The sequence below is a fragment of the Neomonachus schauinslandi genome, chromosome 4 (assembly GCF_002201575.2).
Source record: "Neomonachus schauinslandi chromosome 4, ASM220157v2, whole genome shotgun sequence".
Classification (NCBI taxonomy): Eukaryota; Metazoa; Chordata; class Mammalia; order Carnivora; family Phocidae; genus Neomonachus; species Neomonachus schauinslandi.
The window spans coordinates 4,117,000-4,139,937 of record NC_058406.1 but is presented as its reverse complement, the minus strand read 5'-3'; the positions used below and the strand labels follow the sequence as shown (position 1 = coordinate 4,139,937).

Below are 22,938 nucleotides of genomic sequence, written 5' to 3'. Positions count from 1 at the left end.
GCACCAGTGGAGGAGACTGCGAAAGAGCCTTAGTGAGTGAACAGGGCAGAGGTGACCCGACCAGCACCCCAAGATCAACCTCACCCCCTGCCTCAGCCCCAAGGTCCACCCTAGACCCCCCATGAAGTGCTCCCTCCCACGAGGTGCCTCAGAGGGCCCTGCCCTGGGCGGTCCCTGTAAGCTTATGCCAGGGTAGGCGATGTGTCTCAGGCTCTAGGGAGAATGCCCCCTAGACCCCCCCTCTAGGGGAGGGGCCCCGTACCCACACCCAGGCAGTATCTGGGGAGGCTGGGTCTCCCTCCTGCGTAGTTCTGGCCCAACCCCTCATGGCTGAGGAAGGGCTGAGGCCCAAAGGAGGGAAGTCACTTCACCTGGAAGTGGTAGTCTCAGGGTTGAGGCTAGGACCCCGGCGTGGGGACCTGGATGCAGCCGTGTCCTGGGTACACCTTGCTGCCCCCGGGCCACCTCAGGTGAGCTCAGGTGCCCAGGGGCAGGCTGCGTGGGCTGGGGGCCCCGCCCTGACCCCCTCCCCTGAGGCGGGCTCCTCTGGGCGGCTTGGGGCAGAGCAAGCAGGCAGAGCGGGCAGAGCGGGGAAGCCCCTGGCTGGCGCACGCCTGTCGCCTGCCGTCGGAGGGCCCAGCAAGGCCACAAGAGCCATGGAGTTGCGGCTGGGGGGCTACACGGCAGCGGCGGCTGCGGTGAGTGGGAGCGCGGCAGACAGGGGTTGGACGGCCGGGAGCCTGACCTCGGGCCCCGGTCTCCGCGCTGTGCGCTGTGAATGAAGGGGCCCAACTTCCTTGGGAAGCGTGGCAGCCCCACCCCCCCTTTCGACTTAGAGACTCAGCTAGTTAGAGGCTCAGCCGGGCGGGGCCCTTCCGCTGAGAGGAAACCCCCGCCCAGGGGCCAGAGGGGTCTAGGGGCCCCAGGCAGGGAAAGCTCTGGGTCCCCCACCTTCCAGAAAGCACGAGTGGGGATGGGGCTGCCTGAGCCTGCGCCGGTGCTCTGGCGGAGGGGAAACGTGCAAGAGGAGCTGGCCGGAGACCTCTGCTCTCCTCCCAAGCCTGCTCCGCGCACGGTGGGAGGGAAGCGCGGCTTACCCCACGTCCATGGGCACCTCCTCTACTCAAGAACCGGAGAAGTGGGCTGCTCTGAGAGCAAGCGGGCGCCCCCCCGCCGAAGTGGGGCAGATGGGGCAGGGAGGGGCCCTGCGCGGTGAGCCCTGCTGGAGCCAGCAGCGCCCGTCCTCCAGGTCCTGCTCCTCGTGCTGCCGGGCGCCCAGGGCCAGCACAGCACTCCCGGTCCTAAGTGTGACTGTGCCTACAATTTCCAGAAGAGGAACGGTCTGTTCTGTTGCAAGGGCTGCCCAGCAGGTGAGCCGCTGAAGGGGTGGAAGGGTTGTGGGGGGAAGTGAGGGCAGACAGAGGAGATGGGGTCAGGCGGGGTCAGGAGACAGGGGAAGCTGGGGTGGGGGAAATAGGGAGCCAGAGATAGGAAGGAAGAGGGGAAAGTGGGACCCCCTTTGACTGTCTGACCTGGGTCTGGTTTCCATAGGGCACTACCTGAAGGCCCCCTGCCCAAAGCCTTGCGGAACCGCCACCTGCCTTCCGTGCCCCCGGGGCACCTTCCTGGCCAGGGAGAACCATCATGAGACCCGCTGTACTCGCTGCCAGGCCTGTGATGAGGAGGGTGAGGGGCCTAGCTCTCGGTGGGGGGCTCTTGAGGACAGGCCATGGCCAGGGTATTTCTGAAGGCGGGGGCTGCTTGGGCTTAACCTCTGGGTGTGACAGCCCTGTGCCCATGTGTGCCAGGCCCTCCCCCCCATCCTGCCCTAAGATGCCTTTGCCCCCTCTCGTCCTGATGACCCTCCTATCCCTGTATATGCCTCAGCCTTTGATCTGTGGCGATCTCCATGCTTCTCTCCCTTTGGGGGGTGGCCCTCTGTCTGGTCTGTCCCCATCTCCATTTTCCAGGGGATCTGCCCCCAGTCCCCATGGGGGCCTCTGGCCCTGATGGCCTCCATTCTCCCCATCTCCCTGAACACTCTGGTCAGTCTCCCAAGTGGCCCTGACGAACTGCTCAACGGTGGCGGACACCCACTGTGGCTGTGAGCCAGGCTGGTTCCCAGAGTGCTTGGTCAAGTCCTGCAAGATCGGCTCGCCCTTCCGCTGCCACCCATGCTCAGACTGCAGGGCCCTGCACCGCCACACACGGGTGCCCTGTGAGTACCCCCATTCTGGGCTACCTACCCCCCTCCCTAACTCCCTCTCTCCCTTCGGGACCCACAAGCCATCTCCTGGACTGCAGGTTCTGCCAGAGATACCGACTGTGGGACCTGCCTGCCTGGCTTCTATGAATATGGCAACAGCTGCATGCCCTGCCCCACGTAACTTCCTGGCTGCCCCTGGGACAGGGAAAGGGAGGCTGGGAGCAGAGTGGGGATCTCAGGGAAGGGGGAGGGAGCTTGGTCCTTGGATGCTAGAGGGAAATCTGCAGTCACCTTAGGACGGATAAATAGGGGGGCATATCTTCACTCTCTGTCAGACTTTCCTATAGTCATCTTTCCAGCTGTACATTAAAGAAGCATAGGATTTGTCATTTTATAGAGAGTCACGTTCAAACCTTGGGCTGAGACTCAAGATCTGCCACTTGTTCTCCGGGAGATCTTGGGCAGTTACTTCGCCTCTCTGATCTGTGGCTTCCCTGTGTGAACATGGCGATGTTAGTTGGTTCTCCCCAGGGCTAAGAGTAAGGGGTAAAGCACTTTATCCATTCGTCTGCTCAGCCAAGTGTTTATGAAGCATCTCCCATTTTCCAGAGATGTTCTAGATGCTGGGGATACAACAAGGAACAAAGTAGGCAAATCCCTGTCCTCACGGAGCTGACATTCTAGTGACCCTCAATCTAGTCTACAAGAAACACCATAAATAGTGGTTGTCGCTATTGTTCCTGGGGACACAGTTGAAATTTCAGCAGTACTTTGGGAACATTCCTGGGTAGTGTGGCTCCCAGGGAAGAGGCCTGGGGAGGGAAGGGCCTCCAGGATGGAGAAGATGGGTAGCCCCTCCTGGTGTGTTCTCCCTCACCTCCCACCCCACTCCCTCTCCTTGCAGAAGCACCCTCGGGAGCTGTCCTGAGCCCTGTGTGACTATCTGTGGCTGGAGGCAGAGTAAGTGGTGTGCTGGGAATTTGAGCAGGATTGCTGGGACGGGCCAAAGGGAGATTGGGGGGGGCTACAACCCACCCCTCACCAGCTGTTCTCTCAGTATTCTGGGTCCAGGTGCTCCTGGCTGGCCTGGTGGTCCCACTCCTGCTTGGTGCTGTGCTGACCTACACTTACCATCGCTGCCAGACTTGCAAGCCCAAGGTTGCTGGTAAGTACAGGCACATGTGCACACGTTTCAGGGGTAAGCCCACTCACCCCTGATGCAAAGTGCTGGGGGCTGGGGTGGTATAGGGGAACACAAGAGGAGGTGGACCAGCGCCCAGGTCTAGGGGTCTTGCCTGGTTGCTGATGTGATGCTCTTTGTCTCTCGGCAGATGAAGCTGGGATGGAGGCCCTGACTCCCCGACAGGTGAGTGTATAAGTAATATTCCGGGAAGAGGGTGAGCAAGCGCCCAGGAGTCAGCATTCTGGAGCTGAGAGGTTGGGCCCTATGAGAACTCGTGATCCCCAGTGTGTGGCACGAGGCTGGCACAGAGTAGACCTAATGAACACCGTGAGTTCACCGAGTTCTGAGTGACTGAGAGCAGCACAGCACCTATCCCTAAGTGGCTCTCAATCTGCTGGGGCCCAGACAGGTTCAGTGGGATGAGTGCCGCCATGGCCAGGCCTCCGACAGGGTTGGGGCAACAAGAGCAGGGCAGCGAGGGCAGGGTATTCCAGGCAGAAGAAATAGTTCTTCTGGGCCACAGCGGAAGGTTATGGCCGCCTGCCCTGGGCAGCCTTGGAGAATGTTTGCTGACTGAGCCAGGGAATGGCCGCTCCGGGCCAGAGACCCCAGACGAGGGGCCTTACTAGGCCAGTTGGGCTGACCTGGGGCTTCTCTTGGCTTCCAGGCCACCCACCTCTCACCCAAGGACAGCACCCACACCCTTCTAGCGCCACTCAGCAACAGTGAGAAGGTCCACACCGTCCAGTTGGTAGGCAGCGGCTGGACCCCTGGCTCCCCCCAGACCCAGGAGGTGCCCAGCCCGGAGGTGACATGGTCCTGGGACCGGCGGCACAGCAGAGCTCTTGGTAAGAGACCTCACTGGCCCGAGGCCTGGACCCCATTCTCCTGAGTCCCAGATGAGTACTAGTTTCCTGAGGCACCACCTGCCCACTTCCCATCCCGAGCTGATCGGGTCCCTCCCTGGCCGGCCCTGCCCGGGGTTCCCGCCTGCGCCCTCCCCTGTCCCACCCCGGTCCGCGCCTCTAGGCGGCAGTTCGCACTCCCCACGGGCTCTCTCTGGCCCGCCCTCAGGCCCGCCGCCGCCGCTTTCGCCAGCGCCCCCTGCAGGCTCGGCGGCCGCCACGCTCCAGCCCGGCCCGCAGCTCTACGACGTGATGGACGCGGTGCCGGCGCGGCGCTGGAAGGAATTCGTGCGCACCCTGGGGCTGCGCGAGGCGGAGATCGAGGCCGTGGAGGTGGAGGTCGGCCGCTTCCGCGACCAGCAGTACGAGATGCTCAAGCGCTGGCGTCAGCAGCAGCCCGCGGGCCTGGGCGCAGTCTACGCGGCGCTGGAGCGCATGGGGCTGGACGGCTGCGCCGAGGACCTGCGCAGCCGCCTGCAGCGCGGCCCGTGACGCAGGGCTCCCGCCGCCGCCTCCGGCGGCCCCTGCAGAAGCCCTAAGTACGGTTACTTATGCGTGTAGACATCTTATGTCACTTATGAAGCTCCTGGCACGGCCCTGCGTAGCAGCGCCAGCCGCCCTCCCCGCGGCGCGCCCCGGGCTACTGGGTGGGGCAAAGAAGCGTGGACGGATGTCGGGAGGGGGCAGGAGACGGCTCGTTTCTGGGCCTGAGCTCCGTGAGGCCATGGTATTAAATCTGTGAAGAAGAGCTACTGCTTGGTGTTTCCGCGAGGCTGGGGTGTTAAGTGGCCCGGGCTTGGTTTCCTGGGGCCGTCGAAAGGGGGCCGGAAGTCTTGTCACCCCAGGGTCGGGGACCCACGGTGGAGGCCGCTGTGGCCCTTGGCTCCCAGGCTGCCCCTCCCGCTCGGCCGTGCCCCAGTTACCCCGGAAGAGAGAGGAAGTCGCGGCGACGGCGCCAGAGAGTGAACGTCAGCCCCGGCGGCTGAGAGAGCTTTAATGGGGGTGCGGGATGGGGGGGACGGGGAGGAAGCAGGTGGAGACACAAGTGCACGGCCCCCCGCCCCCCGCTCTCTCCACCGGCGCCGCGGAAGGGTCCGGGGAGCGTGGGGCCTGGGTGGGCAGACTTCACGGAACGGGGGAGGGCAGACGATGGGCCCCCGGAGCGGCAGCTCCGTCCCGACGGGCAGGTTGCTGTTTTCATCGCTTCGTGGTAAACAATCGACTGAGAGGAAGCCCTCGGCGGGGATAGGAAATGCGGCCCGGGCGGGCGGGGCACAGATCTGGGTCAGGACGGGAGGAAAACCCCTTCCCCGAGCGTGGGGCCTGCCTCCGCCCAGGATGCGCCAGCCACGCGGGTTCCGGGGTGCGGGGGAGGGGGCTGCAACCGGTCGCGCGCGCCCCGCAGGGAAACAAAAGCCACCACCCACGGGGCCGGGGAGAGCTCTGGCGACCTTCAACGAGCATGCAAATATATGTAAATGGGCATGCAAATAAGCATCTTTCTGCGTCAACAGCTTGCTTGGGCACTTTTTCTGGGCGACTGCGGCGGCGGGCGCGCTCCAGCGTCGCCCCGGACTGGGGCTGCGGGGGCCGGAGCGGGGTCAGGGAGGGGTTCCAGCGCGGGAGGGGAAGGCAGCGCGGCTCCCAGCCCTTCCGCCCCGGGCCGGGCAGGCCGGGGCGTAGGCTGGGGCCCCTCGAGCTCACGAGGCTGCGGGCAGGAGGGCGGCATTAGTACTTAGCGATGTCTCCCTTCTTCAGGATGATCTGTCGCTGCCAGGGCGCCAGCTTGGTCTCGTCGTAGCCCAGCGTCCGCAGCTTCTCCGACTGCTCTTTCTCTCGCTGCATCTCCTCCTGCTTCTGTCGCTCCTCTTCTTTCCTGGGCATGGTGTGGGGGCAGAACGGCGGGCGAGTGTGAGGGTGGGCCAGGCACCGTGAGGGGCTCACGGGTGGCAAGGAATGCGTTACGGAGGGCAGGGGCTGGGTTGCTGAGGACAGAGGGGCTAATTATTGGTGGCCAGGGCAATGAATTCCAGAGGCAGAAGGGCTAGGGGGCTGGGGTTGGGTCAGGAGGCACAAGAGCAGGGCTGGTGGGGGGCCAGAGGGGCTTGGTTGAGGGCAGACTGGAGTCACTGGGGCACACACAGGAGCTGGGTGAGTGAGAGGCTGTGGATGAATTATTGCTGGCTGGGGAATTACTGGAAACAGTGGTGCTGGGTCAGGGGTGTGGCAGAGGTTGAGGAGGGGGTGAGTTCGGCGGTACTGGGGTCGGGCTGCGGAGAGCAGAGGGACCACACTACTGAGAGGCAGTGGTGGGTAATTAGGAACAGTTATTATAAGATAGGGGCTAGATCTGCACTGCTGACAAGGTGGCCACCAAGTACGTGCGGCCACTGAGCATCTGAAATGTCAGAGTGAGAAGCACTGTAGGGGTAAAATGCACATGGCATCTCAAAGACTGTTTTTTAAAAAGAAGTGTAAAAAGATCTCATCAATACTTTTATACTGATTATGTATTGAAATGATATTTTGATATATTGGGTTAAATAAAATATGTATGTTAAGTTCACCTCTTTATTTTTTCAAAGTGGCTACTAGAGAATTTAACATTACATAGTGGCTCGATAGAATTATACTTCTGTCAGCACTGGGCTAGATTACTGGGGCAGAAACTATGTTTTGAGGGACAGAGATCAAGGTTATTGATACTGAGGTTGGGTTAACTGAAGGCCAGGTTAATGGGAGATGGGGCCTGGGTAATTGGGAACAAGGCTGTTAGGGCATAAGATGTAGACTCTGAGGCAGGGTCTCAGTTACTGGGGGAGAGGAGGCTGGTGGCATCATTGGGAGCAGAGAGGTTGTGCTGCAGACCTGAGTGACAAGGGGATGTGCTCAAATGGGGCTGGACGAAGGGGCAAAAGCACGGTGCCTAGGTCGGGGAGGGGTGGCAGGTCGGGCCCAGTCCCACACTCACCGCTTCTGCTCCCTAGAAGGAAAAGGAGATAGCATTATCTGGTGCCACCACGTCAGGGACATGATCAAGACATCCCACCAGACCCTGAAGCTTCTGGTTCCCCGGCTCACCTCTCCTCTTCTAGCTTCTTCCGCAGGAGGTCTCGCCTCCAGGCGGGCATGCTGGCCAGCCGGGCCTCCTCCTCTTCCTCCTGAAACACAAGCACAGAGCTTTAGGACCAGCATGGGCGAGGAGGTAGGGGGACAGAAGGGGTGCACCCCCAGCCCCAGGGGACCCGCACCAGTCAGGGACAATGGGATACAGATGTCCTTCTACAGGGCACTTAGATGAAGGTGCCGGCCACAGTCCCCTTAAAGGGAGCCTCCCAGGCTCTGGCCCCTCGTAACTCAGGCCCCCTGTGTCCTACAGGTGGCATCAGAGAGATCAGAGCTAAGGTGGAGGGAGCAGCAGAGAACGAGCTTCCCCACCGGGACAGCTGACAGATGGCCCCAGGCCCCTGACCCAGACTCTGGGCAGACCCCTACGTGGGCCCCCACAGATCCAGCCAGCTCAGAGAGGCTCAAGCTGGCCTCCAGCGTGAAGAACCTTCTGGGCCCTGTGTGTCCTAGTCCTGAGTAGAGTAGACACCACGTCTGCAACTGTGTGGTTGCACTGACTTGGCAGGAGGGGGGCACGCATCCAACACGGGCGGCTTACAGCAAAGAGCTTTATTACTTGGAGGTTTACAGAGGAGAACACATCACACGGAACACTACACACGTGGCTCCCTTGACCTCAAAGAAGTAGCTGTGAATTCCAGTGAAAAACCAAAGAGAGGAGCGCCACACTGCCCCAAGGGGGGCCACGGTCCCTCACTCAGAGGGGCTGCTTCTTCCACCCGGCTCCAACACAGAGCCAGGCAAGATTGTAGGGCCAGAGGGGAACACCTGGTTTGCCCTGTGCCCTGCCCTGCCCATTCTGGCTACCGCCCCACATCTGGCCATGGTGGGGCTTCAAAGGCTGCGGCAGCCCTGTCCTCCTGGGCACTCTGGGTTCTCCAAGGCCACCCCGCTGGCTTCTGGGTTCTTCCTGCCCGCTTCTGGCCTCCAGAGGGCATCAGACAGGCATTCAGGCCCGTGTTAAGATGCTTGAGGGGAAATTCCGAATTCTGCTCAGATGTCAAAGAGCTCTGCCTCCTTCTCCTTCCAGAAGGAGAAGCTGCGGTCAATGTAGCGGCAGATGTCCTCGTTGCTGAACTCGCCCATCTCAGACACCAACTCCAGGGGATCTTCGGCAGGGGCTTCGGAACTAGGAGGGTCCCATGTGGGGGGAGGTGCGGCCGGCGGAGGTGGGGTCGGGGGCTGCGGCGCAGGAGCTGGGGCCTCGGGCTGCCCCTCTGGCCAGTCCATCTGAGCCGAAGCGACCTTTTCCGCCGGCTCCCTCTCCTCCTCCTCTTCTCTTTTCTCCTCCTCTTGCTCCTTCACGGCCTCATCTTCCTGGGCTGGCTCGGCCTCCGGGCTATCTCCAAAGAACTGGTGCCTGAGGTCCTCGAAGCCGTCGCTCCAGCTGCGCCGGCCAGCCTCCACCTGCTCGAGCACCACGCGGTGGAAGAGGCGGATGAGCTCCCACGGGTGGCTGCCCAGCCGGTCGAACATCTCGTAGCACAGCAGGTGGCGGAACTTGCGCTCCTCACGGCTCAGGCCCATCTCGAGCAGCTGGAAGTAGCCGAGCATGAAGAGGTCGAGCGTGAGGCTGTCGTAGCGCGGGGGCGCGCCGCCGTCGAGGGGCGGCAGGAAGTGCTCGGGCCAGTACAGGCCGTGCGCCAGGCCCGAGCCGCACGGCGGGCGTGCCGGCACCTGCCGCAGCAGGCTCCGCCAGTGGCCCAGCAGCTTGCCCACCACCCGCCGCTGCTTCAGCAGGCGCAGCAGCCGCCCGTCGGGGCCGTCGGCGGCCTCAGGGGCCGGGCCCGCGCCGGCGGCCACCACTCGCGGCAGCAGTCTGCGGAGGCGCACCTGGGCGTGGCGCCCGGGGCCGCGGAAGGTCCACTTCCGCCAGTGGTCCAGGAAGAGGTAGACGATGCGCTCCTTGCGCATATCGATGTAGTCCTGGACGCCGCGCAGCTCGGTGGAGAGCGGCGGCCGGCGCGCCAGCTGCTCGGGCTCGGGCAGCGCCGCCTGGTGGCCGGGCGCGTCGGGCGGGCGCAAGGCGCCCAGGGAGTCCCCCGCGGCCCGCAAGCCGTTGGCTGGGGGGGCGCTGGGCTCCCCGGCGCCGGCCGCCACGTAGTCCTCCTCGAGGATGGGCTCTCGGCCGTAGGCGCCGGCGGGAAGCGAGAGCTTGCGGCGCGACTCGCGCGCGGGCGCCGAGCCCTGGGCGCGCAGCTCGTAGACGGCGCGGAGGTGCTGCACCGAGACGCCGCACTCGAGGATCTCGCGCGCCACGGCCTCGCGGCACCAGCTGAGCGAGTGCGAGCGGCCCAGGCAGAGCGGGCCCGGCCGCCAGGGCGCGTCGGGCAGCGGTGCCAGCGGCTGGCCCGTGTCGGCGGCCAGCAGCTCGGCCAGGTGCGCGGGCCGGCCGCCCAGCGCGGCCAGCAGCGTGGCCATGCTCTTGAGCAGCGTGGAGATCTTGCTGCACCAGGCAGGCAGGCTGGCGGCGCGGCCGTGCATGCGGCGCGGATCGACGGTGAAGCGCGGCGCCGAAAGGGCGGCCGAGATCGGCAGCAGCTGCTCCAGCTCCAGCTCCAGCTGCTCCAGGCGCGCCTCCAGCTTCTGCGCCTTGTGCAACACCTGCAGGTTCTCGATTTGCTGCTCGATGCGGAGGATGTCGGCTTCGGTCATGAGCTCGCCGAAGGGCCCGAGGATGGCGTTGTGCGCGCTGGAGTACCTCCAGCCCTCGCGGGGGTAGCAGCACGAGCTGGCGGCCGTCAGCTAAGGCGGGGGAAGACAAGAGAGGGGAGGGAGGCGCGTCTCCCTCTGGCCCGGTTCCCGCAGCGGCCGCCGGGGGGCGCCATTTGCATGTCCCGGGTGGTGTAATGGCTCCGCGGGGCTGTGATGGCGGGGATGGGCCAAGCCCGGCCGGCAGGTGATTACACTGGGGCGAGGCTTCGGCCCAGGCCGCTACTCCGGGCGCTGGGCAGTGTCCTCTCTGGTCGCTGGCGGGGTTCGTTGGGCGCCGTTGCAGAGACTGGGCGGGCAGACGAAGTCTCCACACCTGGCTAGGTTGCTCATTACACCACCGGAAGGAACATGCAAAAGGCGCTGAAGCTGCGACTTAAGGCTGCTCTTTCCCACCCCGTCTCGGGTCCGCATGCCCGCGAGGCCTCGCCCAGACCGATGACCCCTTCTCAGCGCCCCCTGCAGCCCAAGCCCTCCCTGTGCACGCTGCCCCTGCTGAACCAGCTGCCTGGACACAGCTTTCGCTCCTAGTCCCCGCACCAGGAATAGGCTCGCCAGGAACTTCCGACAGTTTCGTTCATTCCTCACTTGAGTGCGGGGCTTCTCCAGCCCTGGAGCGGGGGGGGGGGGGGGGGCTGTCCTCATCCTCACAGGCCTCCCAGTTCATCTTGACCCACTACAATCCGTTCCCCACAGACAAATAGGATGAGGCCACTTCCTCACGTAACCCCTCTCCTAGGCTCCTGACTGCTGCAGGAGAAAGTCCATTTTCTTCAAGTCCAGGCCTTGGTGATCTGACCCGCACTGACCTCTCCAGCTCCACCCCTCTCCTAATACAGTCTCGGAGCCTGCTTGCTCTTTGCCCCACTCTGTTCCCAGTCCGCCTCTTGCTCATCTCCCAAGTCCACCCTGGACATCACTTCCTCCTTCCCTAACGCCGCCCCCAGCCCAAATACGATGGTGGGCTTAGGGCAGTCCCAGTCCTCTGCATGCCCCATCACAGTGCCACTGTATGGTAACAGCCCACTTACGGGCCTCCCTGCTCACTCAGGCTCTCGCATTACCTTGTTTCGTATTCTTGGGGGCACTTTTGGCTTTACTAAGGTGCTGTGTTTGCTTGTTGGTTGATCCCCTGCCACCCCTCCTCTCTTCGCAGCCCTGAAAGGTTCATCGTGAATCCCCAGAGGCTACAACAGTGCGTGTCACATACACAGCACCCAGGAAACGTGTTGAGCAGGCAAACCATCCTGCCAGCCAGTGATGATCAGTCATCTGACAGATAAGAAAATATCTTAGGCTAGATGAGGCTCAGTATCCGTGGCTGGAAAGTGGCAATGCAGGGGAAGGGCCCAAGCCAGGCCGACTCCAACCAAAAGCCTTTCGGCTACTCGGAGGGTGGTCCCTGGACCAGTGTGGTCATCCTCACCCAGGAGCTTCCTAGCAGCACAGAATCTCAGCCCCACCCAGAGTTCCTGAATCAGAATAGGCATTTTTACAAGATCGCAGGCGACTGGAAGCACATTAGAGTTTGATGAACTTTGCCATCTCACTAAAAGACGGGCTGCTGGGGGGCGGGGTAGGGGTGGAGACTGGGGAAAGTCCCAGGGCAGGGAGGTGGTAGAAGCCTGCTTTCCCCCCAGAGGTAATGGGAGCCACCCGAAGTGAAAGGGACCGGAAGCCTGGGGGGTGATGTGGGGGATGGGCCGAGGGCCCAGGTGCAGACCCTTGGGCCCTCTGGAGTGCAGACCACCTCGCCCACCTTCCGCCTCTGCTCCTCCTCCTCCTGCATCTTCAGCTGCAGTTTCCGCACCATCACCTGCCGCTTCCACTCTGGGATGGGCCGGCCCTGCTCGTCGTGCGTGGGGATGAGCGCCTCCACGTCGAGCTGCACGCCTGGCGCCGGGGTGGCGGGCGGCGCCGGCGCCACGCTGCCGTTGAGCAGAGGCTGGGGCCCGGCGGCCGGCGGGGTGGGGCTGCGGGCCCGTGAAGGCGCCTGCGACGCCTGAGGCAGCGGCGAGTCCGCCTGCGGGGCGAAGCGGCGACACTGAGGGCCTGGCGGGCAGGGGTGAGGGGAACCGGGGCGGGAGTGGCTGGCGGGCCGCCTACCTGGGAGATAGGCTGCCCGCTGCCCGAGAACACCGTGGTCAGCCCCTTGCTCTGCGGCGTCGGCTTCAGACTCTTGCCCGCCTTGATCTCAGCCAGTAGCTCGGAGTTGTCACCCGTGGGGGACATCATGTTGAAAGACTTGCTGCCTGCACGGAGGCAGGATAGGCGGTGCTGGCCGGCGACGGGGCCTGCGTCCCCGCCGCCCCCCATCTGACCCTCTGCTGCCCCCTCCCCAAGTCAGGAGGGGCCGGGGCCCCAGATGGCAGCTCTCCAGGTCCCAGGTCCGCTGGGCGGCTGTTGTGAACCCCAGAGGGGGGTTCCCCGCTCGCAGCTTGGGGAGGGGCGGACACCATCATCCCGGTCCTACTCACGGGGCGTCCGGGCCCCGCCTGGAAGCCCCCGGGAGTGCATGCTGGCTCTTGGGCCGACCCTGGGGACTCCAGCGAATGTCTCCGCCCAGGACATTGACTGACCAGCTCCAAGACACTACGTGGGGGCCAGCCACCCGACCTTTGTCCTGGGTTCCCTGGCTCGGCCCTGCCGGGGTGGAGTCTCCCTCCAGCCCGCTCTGCATCAGCAAAACTCAGTGACCCTTGGACTGAGTTGCCGGGGGCCTCCATGGCTAGACGGACTCAGAACCCTGGATGCCAGAACCCAGCCGGCCCCCTCCCCAGCCCCCATACCCACAGACAGACATGCGCGTGGACACACTGGTTGCAAGCCCATAGCACACTTATGGCAAAGCGCTGCTCAGCTCTGGGGGACCTAGGAAAGTGGAGCCCTTACTAAGGATATGGGATGAAGGCCCCGAGGAAGAAGGGCCGCGTGAAAAACATGCAAATACCCAGTGCACGAGTTTGCATTTTCTGACAGGGCTAGCGGAGGTGACTGGGCTTTGGGAAGGGCTGTCTTTAGAGACTGAGGAGCGGTGAGGGCTGGGTGAGGGCAACAAAACAGGCCGACAGGGGACTCTTAGGTTCCCCGGCGCTGGGGATCCCTGAGCGAGAAGCAGGAGGGGTAAAAGGAAAAGGTGCCAGGCAGGCATTGGCAACAGGTCCATTTATTTAGGCAAAACTGAGCCCCGGGCAGAATTCGTGGGTGTGCATGTGGGTGCAGTGGAAGGAGGAAGGTGGCTGTAGTGTGGAGGACCCCTGGCCTGCTGGCCCCAGGCCCTGCCCTTTTTAAAGTCCCAGGTCCTTGGGCCTTGATTTCCCTGAGCGTGCCTTGTTCCCCACCCCGCCCCTCAGCCAGGAGCCACGCACGCAGCTACTCACTCTTCCTGTGCCTGGGGACTCTCACTTCTAGGGACAGAGAGAAGTGACAGCGAAGTTAGGAGAGGGAGGGGGCGGGGGTGAGGCTAGGACTGCGGGGACAGCAAGAGAAGGGAGAGCAGGAAGAGGGGAGGGAGATGCGCAGAGGAGAGGGGAGAGGAGAGAAGGAATTTTCCAGCTCATCTGACCTTGGCTCAGGGTGCCCTGGGGCTCCACAAGGGTGGTCCGCCCAGTTCCTGCCCTTACTGGTCCATGAGGCTTGCCACTGGCCCTGGCCCCCCTAGCAAGGGCCTCAATCTTGGCATTGGGTTGGGATAGGGCACCCAGCCCAGGTTCTGCTGAGAAGCGGTGTCTGGAGAAGCCTGAGTCTATTTTTCTTTTGTTCCTAGCTTCAGCCTTGCTCCAGATGGAAAAAGCTAACCTCAGAGCTGCGGGCCATTCTGGAGGCTTAGGTGGTGGTGAGCATGCTACCATGGGCTCTGGTCTGCAGGGGCTGAGGCTCCACAGGTACCCTAGGGAGCCCAGGCTGGTCCTATTCTGGACCCTATTATACCCTTGCACTCCTAGTTAGGGAGATGACACTTTCGTTGGTGTCACCACACACGGTCCCTGCACTGAGTGGCTGGGCACCCCCCTCCTCCCAGGCTTGGGTGGGCGCATCAGCACTCGGGCGCCACCTCCTGGGCCTTACAGGAGCCCTGGCATGCAGGAGTCTGAGCCACGTTACAGAAGCCCAGGAGTCCTGGTCACCAGTCTATACCTTAAAAAGAAGGTGGGGTGAGGGGTCATCAGGAGGGAAGGGGCAGGGCATGATGGGTCACTGGCCTTGTCCCCAGAGCCATGTCCTAGCTGGCCTGGGGCCTCTGGCGGTATCTGGCTGGGAAGAGTCCCTGAAGCATCTGAGAAGAGCTCAGGCTGTAGCTAGCTTGGAAGAACAAGAGAAAGAGGTGAGGAGCAGAAGAGAGACACAGGATAGACATGGGGCAGGAAAAAACTTGGCCAACAGCCCTGCCTCCTTGAAACTAGTTCTGCTTCTCAGAGCTTCCTGTGAGCACCAGCTCTTTGGAAACACCAGACACCAGAGCTGGGAGGCCTTCCCTGCTGGATGGGACGTGGGCCCAGAGAGGGAAGGGGACTTGCCTGGGCTCACACTAAAGTAACTCAGAGCCTTCCCTTAGGGGCCTCATTGGGCTGGGGGCTGCAGCAAGAAGAACGAGTAGGAAGAGTCAGCGCTAGGGCCGTCGCAGCTGGGAAGGGAGCGAGGTCTAGGTTTCCCGCCCCTTCAGGGCTAGCGCCGCCCCCCGCCCCTCAACCCGCCCCTACTCACTGCCAGTGGACGAGGAGGAGCGACGCTGCCCGCAACCAGGGCCAGCGCCCTCGAAGGGCAGGGGCGGAGCAGGCGGCGGCGAGCTAAGGGCCTCCGGCAGGGGCGGCGGCGGCGGCGGCGGGGGCAGCTCCCTGGACGCCTTGGGGTCCGCGGCGCAGCCGTTATGCACGTGGTTCCCGGGGAGCACCGCCGCCTGCGGGGGAGCGGAGGGGCTAGCGAGTGAGGCGCGGGAGGCCAGGCCGGGTCCAGGGCGGCCGGCGGGTGCGGGCTGGCAGGCACGCACCTCCTCGCTGTGCGCCATGCCCGGGCCTGCGGCCAGCGGCTCCCCGGGACAGCGGCCCAGCTGCCGGTAGTAGTCCCCCGTGCTGGGCTGCTTGCTGAAGGCGCGGGGCTTGCGGCCGGAGTCCTGCCTCCTCAGCCCGTTGCGGCCGTCGCGGGAGCTCAGCTGCGGAAGACAGCGGTGGCGGGGCTTCGGGCACTGGTCCCTTGCTGCCTCACACGCCCCGCCCCCTCCCCCAGCCCTTCCCATTCCCGGGGCTCCTGGCCAGCGGCCGTCGAAAGGGTGCAGCCAACCGGGTTCCCAGACCCTCCTGTTCTCAGAACGGAGATGGGGCGAGGGTCCTGGGGAAGGGCAGGCTCGGTCGGCCGTACAGGGAGGGGTTCAGGGCGCGGGCCAAGGGCCACAAGGGCCCCCACTGAAGCTAGAAGGGGCGGGACCAGGGGCGGGTTGATTCAGCCCAGTCGCCAGGGGGAGCCGGAGAAGGGGCAGCTCGCGGTTCAGCCAGCGCGAAGGCCTCAGCCTCACCCCACTCCTGGCCACCCGACCGTCCGGCGCATCCCCACGTCTCTGCCGAACCCTCTCTTTCGGGGACTCCGGCGAGGGAGCCCCCCTCAGAGCCCTTGTCCTGTTAAGCTCCTGCTTGACCAGGGCTCTCAGCCGCCCGGACCCGGGGCTGCTCCTACCTGCGACTGCGCCGGTGGCCCCCGCTGTGCACCTGGCGGCGGGGGCGGCACGGACCCGACACCTGCGCCACCTGATCTTTCCTCTCAGCTTACAGCCCAGCCCTTGCCCGCCCGCGCCGAAGAGCGCCTATGAGCTCTGTCGGCCTGACATCACCCAGGGCCCGCCAATCCCGGGCTGACCCACTCCCAGCAATAGGGGACGCCACGGGGGCTCCAACGGCGTCGCCACAACCAGCCGCTGCGCCCTACCTGCCCCGCGAGCCAGATGTGGCCCCGCCCCCTGCGCCTCTCTCCCTCCGCTAGGCGCTGGGCACCCCGGCCTCCATCTTCCTCCCCCAGCTGGCCCCTTCCAAACCCCGTGGACAGAATGCGGGCCTGACCGCGAGCAGCGGAGCCCCCCATATTTGGTACCCCTGGGTTCCGGGTCACGCCCCCGCCCTTCCCCTCCCGCATCTGGAAACCATCGACATCCGTGTAAGCGACACCGACACCCGCGCCTAAGCCTCAGGTTTCAGGGGCGGCAAGGGAGGCTCGGATGACAGCGCGGTGGCCCGCCCCGTCGCAGCTGCCCCCCGCTAAGCCCAGCCCAGGGAAAAGGACATGGGGCGGCAGGGCCAAAGGCCGAGGGACCGCGCGGGGGCTGTTCCCTGTTCCACCCGCCCCACCCCCGCGCCCCTGCGTCCCCGCGGTGGCCCCGGACCTCCACGCCCCACCCGAACCGGCTCTCGTTGCAGGAAACCCGACACCACAGGATTTGTTTTCTGGGCCAGTCGGGCCCCTCGGCGCCCCCTGCAGCCCCGAGGCACGGATGCCGCGACCCTGCTCCCGATGCGGTCAGACAGGGGCCAGGCCCAGGGGGCGGAGGCGGGGGGCGCGAGGCGCAGCGCGCACACAAAGGGCCCTTTGTGGAGCTGCCGGTCGCCTGCGGCCCTGCACGCACACACCGGGTAGGGGCACGGGACCTCGAAATCCTGGTGCGCAGGGGAGTGGAGGGGGCACAGGCTGGGCCACCTGTCCTGTGGCTTTGGGCAGGGTTCACACAGCCGCCCTCCAGGGAAAGTCCGCTTGCCCTCGGCCCCCTGCAGTCCTCCCCTGGGCCCTCTCCACCTCATAGAGTTGAAAGGGGACCCAACTGAGAGCTTGGTCCAGGATGGCAGTGAGGGCAGGGTGGAGTCGCTGTGCAGGTTGTCCTGCCCCCTCCCCCACCCAGTGGCCTTGTGACCTGGGTCACCTGTGGGCAAATTGGTTACTCAGCTTGCCTCTGGAGTCGCTTGCCTTGGGCTTGAGAGAGAGCTACAGGTCAGGGTTCCCACGGGCCCCTCAGGGGCCTCTACCCCATACTCAGCCACCTGTGGTCTCAGGTTGTCCCCCACCTCCCAGACCAGCCAGGACCCCAGGATCCCCTATGGGGCTCCCTGCCTGGGACTCTCAGCTCCCCAGACCAGTCCTCTGGCTCCGGAGCCTCAGCCAGGACGCCAGAGGCCCTGACATCCCAGGCACCTCACATTCAGTGTGCCCGCGCTGGACACTACCTCATGGCCCCCATCTCAGGACTGGCCCTTCCACCAACCTGGGCACTCCAAGCCCCAAACTGGGGAGCCAACTTCAGTTTCACCCCTCCCTCAGCCCCCTCTGAGTGCAGAGTCCTGCTAGTGCTCTCTCTCCCTGCCTCCACCCTCCCCGTGGCCCTTCACAGCCATGCCACCTGCATCTCCCCCCCGGGGAGCACAGACACCCCCTTGGGAGCCATTCTCTACCTGAGCCTGGGGCTATGGGCATGTGTAAGGCTGTGGAGAGGCAGTCTGCACATATTCTCTGCCAATGACCACCGTGACCACCCTGCCACTCTGTGCAAGAGGTGAGGGAGGACCCAGGTCCCTGAGAGGTACGGCTGTCTGATTACAGGTTCCTTCACCCATCCCCCGCTCCCGAGAGGGTAGTGGCTTTGTCTTACTCATCTGCCTGTCTCCAGTGCCCAGCCCTAGGTCCCCAGGGGGCTGGCCAAGAGCTTTGACTCTCAAATAGGCCACAATGGCCCAGGGCCCCCCACCCTGTGCCCACGAGCCAGTCTCCTGGCCTCAGGCGCTGCCTATCTGCCCAGTCGCAGTGCTGGGAGGCAGGCAGGTGGGTGGAGCTTCACTACCTCCATCTTGAAGGCCTCCATCTCCACGTGGCGGAGTTTGCTCTTGGTCTGCATATAGATGTCAGCTGCATGTGGCCCCACGGGGGGCTGGGGAGCTGGGTAGCCTGGTGGGGGTGGGGGCAGTTGGGTGCCCGGGGGTGGGGGCGGTGGAGGGAAGCTGGGTGGTGGTGGCAGTGGTGTGGTTCTCTCCATCTTGCCCCGGGGCCGGCCCAGCTCCGAACTCAGCATGTTCATGTAGTTTTGTATATCTGCAGCTCTTGAGCTGGGAAGCCCTGGGGAGGGAGGGAAGGCTGGGTTTGGGAGTTTGCAGAGAGGCTGTCCCCCAGGACTGAGGCCCTCTTCCACCCAGAAGCAACTCACCAAGGGGTGAGGTGGGCTTAGGGATGCAGCTCGGGATGGCTCCACTGTGGGCCCCAACAGTGCAGGGCCCACCTCGCCCTGCCCTGCCTTAGCCCTGCATGTGTTGGGGAAAAACCATGCACTCAAGTCTGGAGGGAGGCCCCAGGGGGCTTTCAACACCAGGGCATGCCGGTGGGTGGGGCACAGCCACCTGGAGGGTGAAGGGGCAGCTCCTCGGGTCAGACGCGGCAGGGTGGGTGGCAGGAGTATGGATGGCCGCGCCCCAAATGGCAGGGCACCCCACCATCTCTGTAGGCCACCCATGCTCAGGGTGTGCTCAGTGTGTCAGTTTGTGCATTGTGTAGGTTTGTGAGTACACACAGGTGTTTCTTTGTATTTGCAAATGGTCTGTGGACATGGGGCGTGTGTGTATGTGTGCGCCAAGTGTACACACGTCTGGGGTATGGAAGTGGAGCTGTGTGTGCCGCGGTGCAGAGGTGTGCGCGCATCTGCACTGGGCTGTGTGTGTGGCTGTGTGTCCCCATACGCACGTACGTGTGCGCACGCTTGAGTGTGACTAGGTGTGTGTACAGTCTGGGGAACACCGTGTGTGAGTGAGGACAATGAATCACGTGCGCGGGGCATGGGGGTTCCGTCGGAGGGAGAGTCCCTGTGGATGTACAGGTGTGTCTGTGACGAGCACGAGTGTCGCCTGCCCGTCACCACAAGCAGCAGCCCCTCCTGGTGACCCGGGCAGCCTCCAGCATCAGCTGTGGGCAGAGCGGGCCCGAGGCTGGCCGCCAGGGCCCAGTGGCCGCCGGTCCCATGCCCCCTCCGCCCCCTTCCCAGCCCGGCCCACTCACGGCGTGGGGGGCGCTGGTCCTTCACGCTGGACTGGCTGGAGGAGCAGGAATCATAGTTGGAGAGGGTGCTGGTGGGCGAGCTGAGGTCAAAGTTCAGCGGGTGCACCGACGTGGTGGTATTGGGTGAAGACATGCCAGAGTCAGGCTGCTTGGCCTCCAGCTCAGCGGACGGGTCCCGGGACAGGACACGGTGCTCCACACTCTGCAAGGGAGGGGAGGCAATGAGGACAGCCCGACCTGAAGACCAGCGTGCTCCGGGCCAGGGTCCTGCTCAGGTGCATCCTTGCTGTGTGACTTAGGCCGAGCCGCTTCCCTTTCTGGGCTCCCTCCCCATTCTGAGAATGTCTCTCAGGTTCTTCCCAGGGGAAGAAGCCAGGCCCCCTGGCAGCAGGACCACAGGTTCCTGGAAAACTCCCACCCCAGCCACTCCTTGCTCAGGGGGATTGAGAGACTGTCAGAAGAGGGGGCCCTGGTCTGGACCCCAAGGGGAAGACTTCTCCTTCCTCATTAGAGGGACTGGGCTCCAGTGTATCTGTGGGGCGGGGCTCAGGTGCCACAGCTGCTGGGGGCAGGGGAGGCATGGGGGATGCCCACAACTTGCAGGAAGGACTAATTCCCCATTACTGGCCAGCAGCCTTTGTCTCTCCTTGTTCTACTGGGGCAAATCCCAACACCAGCCCAGCCCCTATCTCCTGATGGGGCCCTTGGAGAAAGGGTGGGGCCTGGGGTGGCCCAGCTGAGTCTGGTGGGCAGCCCAAGCTCAGGCTGGAAGCCTGCTGTCCCCACCACTGTCTGTGCCCCTGCCCACAGCCCTGACCCTCCTGGCATGGGAGCGGGCTGGGGTGGGGGTCCTGCTTACGTTGCCCATGCTGGCCTTGCTGTCGGCAAGCCCGCTCGCTGGCTCTGTAGGCTGCCTCCTGCCCAAGCCTGCTCCTCCGCCCGGGGCCCGCTCCCTGCCTGAGAAGTGTCACAGGCCCCCCGGGAGTGGGAGGCAAGGCTAGCACCAGGTAACAGCTCAGCAGCCATGCTCATTGGCCCTGTAATTAGGGGCTCTGTGGGAGTGTTTGCCTTTTCTGGGCCAGCATCCTGCGTGGTTTGGATCTGTCACTGCTGCAGCTGGGCCTCTCTGGGTGAGGGGACCAAGGGCTCCCATACCCCACCCAGTTCAGGGGGGCCAGGCCCTGCTGCCTCTTCCATGAGCCAAGGGAAAGCCTAGGGGCTGGGCTGGGTGGGTGGGCAGCTAAAAATGCTCTTTTCATGGCTGACAGCAGTGGGCACTGAGGGTGCCCAGCTCTGACCTCACGGATCACAGAGGTTAGGGGTACTGGCTCTGCAGCCTGGAACGCTGGCTTCAAATTTCACTTCTCCCACTTACTAGCTAAGTGACCTTGGGCAAGTCAAGTCACTTATCCTTTCTGTACCTAAAGAGAGAGAGCATGTGGGGATGTGGGGGGAGAGGGGCAGAGGGAGAGGGAGAATCTTAAGCAGGCTCCACACCCAGTGCAGAGCCTGACGAGGGGCTCAATCTCAAGACTCTGAGATCATGACCTGAGCTGAAGTCAAGAGTCAGACTCTTAACCGACTGAGCCACCCAGGCACCCCTGAGTTTATCTGTAAATGGGGATAACAGTACTTCCTGCCTCGCGAGAGTACAAAAAAGATTTTAAAAGTTAGTGGAGTGCCAGGGTATGGTAGCCAGTAAATGCCATACATGTCAACTATTAGTGTTAGTTTCCGGCGGAGACTGAGATTATACTATAACGCACTGGGCAGGGTACCTGCCGGAGTCAGAATTCATGCAATCATGTTTGTTGCAACTGTAGCTGCTGTTAAGAGTGGCTGGAGGTGCCACCCCCACCCCACCCTCAGAGCAGAATCATACACTCTCTCAGTGGGAAGGAACCACCTCTGGTTCAGAAATGCCCTTCACAGCATCCACTTCTGTTGGTATACCCTGCTGACAGGGTACTCACTATCTGTTGGACCATTACTCTCTCTGGGCGGCCTTTTGGGGGGAAAATTCTTCCTCGGGTCCAGCTGCAGTCTCTGACCCCCCTTGCTGTGCTCTGGAGCACCCAGAACCAGGGTGCCCCCCACCCCATGCTTGCGCACAGGGCAGACAGTGCTATGGGCAGGAGGCCATCCCACACTCTCCCCTCCAGGCCTCACTTCCCAGCCCCTCTTCCGGCCAGGCTGCCCCCTGGAGCTGGTCCTCCTGAAGGCACCTGTGAAACCCACCCTCTGTCCTCCCTCCTGCCCCAAAGCACATCAGATAAGGCGGGGCCCTGGACCTGGAGCCAACCACACCTGAGCTCAAGTCCCAGGAGGTGACTTCACCTCTGTGCAACCATAATAAAATTATTTAAAAAGGTAACACAAGTTTCCAGTTATGAAGTAGCCATGAAGTGAGCAAACATGCAGTGTAGCTGTGTGACCTGGGATGAAACGGGGACATTAACACCACCTACTTCAGCGGGGTGGAGAGTTAAATGAGCTACTAGTGTGGGCTGTGGGCAGGTGACTGAACTTGACTATCCCCATCGGTATCTGAGTGTCTTGTGATTTCTCCACGCCTTCCTGCTTACCAGGATGCTGCTGGTCCTCCTCTCCCTGACCCTTTTCCTTCACTCCCTCACTCCTCAGTGGTCAGTGGTTCTGGGCTGAGAGAGGGTAATGGTCTAGGGCACTTCCTCACTGTGTGACCTCGGACAGGGGCTTCATGTCTCCGAAACTCAGCTTCCTCCGTGGTAAAGGGGTAAGAACACCTACCCCTGGGGGGAGGTGGGGATGGGGTGGGGGACGAGATAACCAGGGGCTCAGGGTCCTACCAGGTTCTCCACGGTGCGAAGGTAGCGGGTGCAGTGGCTGTGGCCGTTGTGGTCCGAGAGGTCGGCGGCCGTGTACCCGTCGCGGTCGCGGACGTCCAGCTCCGCGCCGTTCACAACCAGGATCTGGCAGCACTGCGAGGGGCCACGTACTGAGGACCCCGGCCGCTCGCCCGGACCCCCTTGCCGGGGCAGGGCTGTGCTGAGAGCTCGGCGCCGGCAGAGGGCGCCCGCCCCGCCCCGCCCGCTCCGGCCCCGCCCCCCCCGCTCCGGCCCCGCCCCCACCTCCAGCTCCCCGTTTTCAGCGGCGTCGTGCAGCGGGGTCCCGCCCCACAGGTCGGCCGAGATCTCGCCGCCGTGCAGCAGGAGCCAGCTGAGCACTTTGGCGTGGCCGCGGCTCGCCGCGAAGTGCATGGCCGTGGCGCCGTCCTTGTCCTGTTCCGACAGGCTCACGTCGGTGCAGCTCACCTGGGCGGGAGGGGGCGCGGGATAGAGGGGCGGGGGCTGGGCGCCAGGCCCCTCCAGGCTCCGCCCCCCTCCGTGCAGGCCGCTTCGCGGCAGGCCCCGCCCCTTCCCGGGCCCCGCCCCGCCCTGACCCCGAGCTCACCAGCCACACGATGACCGAGCTGTGGCCCATCTGCGCCGCCGCGTGCAGCGGGGTCATGCCGTCGTGGGCGCTCGCGTGCGGGTCCGCGCCGCACTCCTGCACCAGGTACTGCGTCACCTCCAGGTGGCCCTCCTGGCACGCCAGGTACAGGGGCGTGGCACCGTTCTTGGTTTGGGCATTCACTCCCCTGCAGAGACACAGCACCCACCGTTGGATCTCAGCTCCCACCTCCCTCCAAAGCCTTCTTACGCCCCTCGCGCTCTTTTGGGGAGCTCTGGAGGGCTGGGAGAGTGAGTTGGAGAAGGTCTAGTCACTGGGTCGCGCTGTACTTGACTCGGTCTGGACTCTTGGTCCTATGC

General features: G+C 63.8%; 2 protein-coding genes across 4 annotated transcripts in view; one reads left to right on the top strand and one right to left on the bottom strand.

Annotated features, from left to right (window-relative positions):
* The first annotated feature begins 656 nt into the window (after positions 1–656).
* Positions 657–4,786, top strand: TNFRSF25 (TNF receptor superfamily member 25). Its single transcript, XM_021684365.1, has 10 exons — positions 657–698; positions 1,250–1,370; positions 1,552–1,686; positions 2,051–2,218; positions 2,305–2,383; positions 3,111–3,166; positions 3,264–3,371; positions 3,538–3,572; positions 4,057–4,237; positions 4,464–4,786. Exons 1-10 carry the CDS (start codon positions 657–659, stop codon positions 4,784–4,786), a joined length of 1,248 nt encoding a protein of 415 aa, XP_021540040.1.
* Positions 4,787–5,912: 1,126 nt separating this feature from the next.
* The window catches only part of ESPN (espin), a 29,758-nt gene continuing 12,732 nt past the window's right edge, over positions 5,913–22,938 (bottom strand). Inside the window, exons 3-15 of one of the 3 annotated variants that reach the window (XM_044913861.1) lie at positions 22,580–22,766; positions 22,258–22,440; positions 21,976–22,107; positions 19,148–19,349; positions 17,946–18,217; positions 15,123–15,284; positions 14,840–15,032; positions 13,516–13,542; positions 12,242–12,387; positions 11,895–12,158; positions 7,376–7,455; positions 7,266–7,277; positions 5,913–6,170 (exon numbers count right to left, since the gene is read on the bottom strand). In XM_044913861.1, the coding sequence (XP_044769796.1) occupies positions 6,023–6,170; positions 7,266–7,277; positions 7,376–7,455; positions 11,895–12,158; positions 12,242–12,387; positions 13,516–13,542; positions 14,840–15,032; positions 15,123–15,284; positions 17,946–18,217; positions 19,148–19,349; positions 21,976–22,107; positions 22,258–22,440; positions 22,580–22,766 (2,008 nt within the window). In that variant the 3' untranslated portion in view covers positions 5,913–6,022. Of the gene's footprint in view, positions 6,171–7,265; positions 7,278–7,375; positions 7,456–11,894; positions 12,159–12,241; positions 12,388–13,515; positions 13,543–14,839; positions 15,285–17,945; positions 18,218–19,147; positions 19,350–21,975; positions 22,108–22,257; positions 22,441–22,579; positions 22,767–22,938 lie in introns of all 3 variants that reach the window. The other 2 variants (XM_044913862.1, XM_021683391.1) reach the window with 2 other exon arrangements.

Excerpts from the sequence above, each read along its gene's own strand:
- TNFRSF25 (XM_021684365.1), top strand. The coding sequence starts at position 657 with ATGGAGTTGCGGCTGGGGGGCTACACGGCAGCGGCGGCTGCG. Across the intron at positions 1,371-1,551 it reads TTGCAAGGGCTGCCCAGCAG|GGCACTACCTGAAGGCCCCC; the intron begins GTGAGCCGCTGA and ends TGGTTTCCATAG. Across the intron at positions 3,167-3,263 it reads TATCTGTGGCTGGAGGCAGA|TATTCTGGGTCCAGGTGCTC; the intron begins GTAAGTGGTGTG and ends CTGTTCTCTCAG.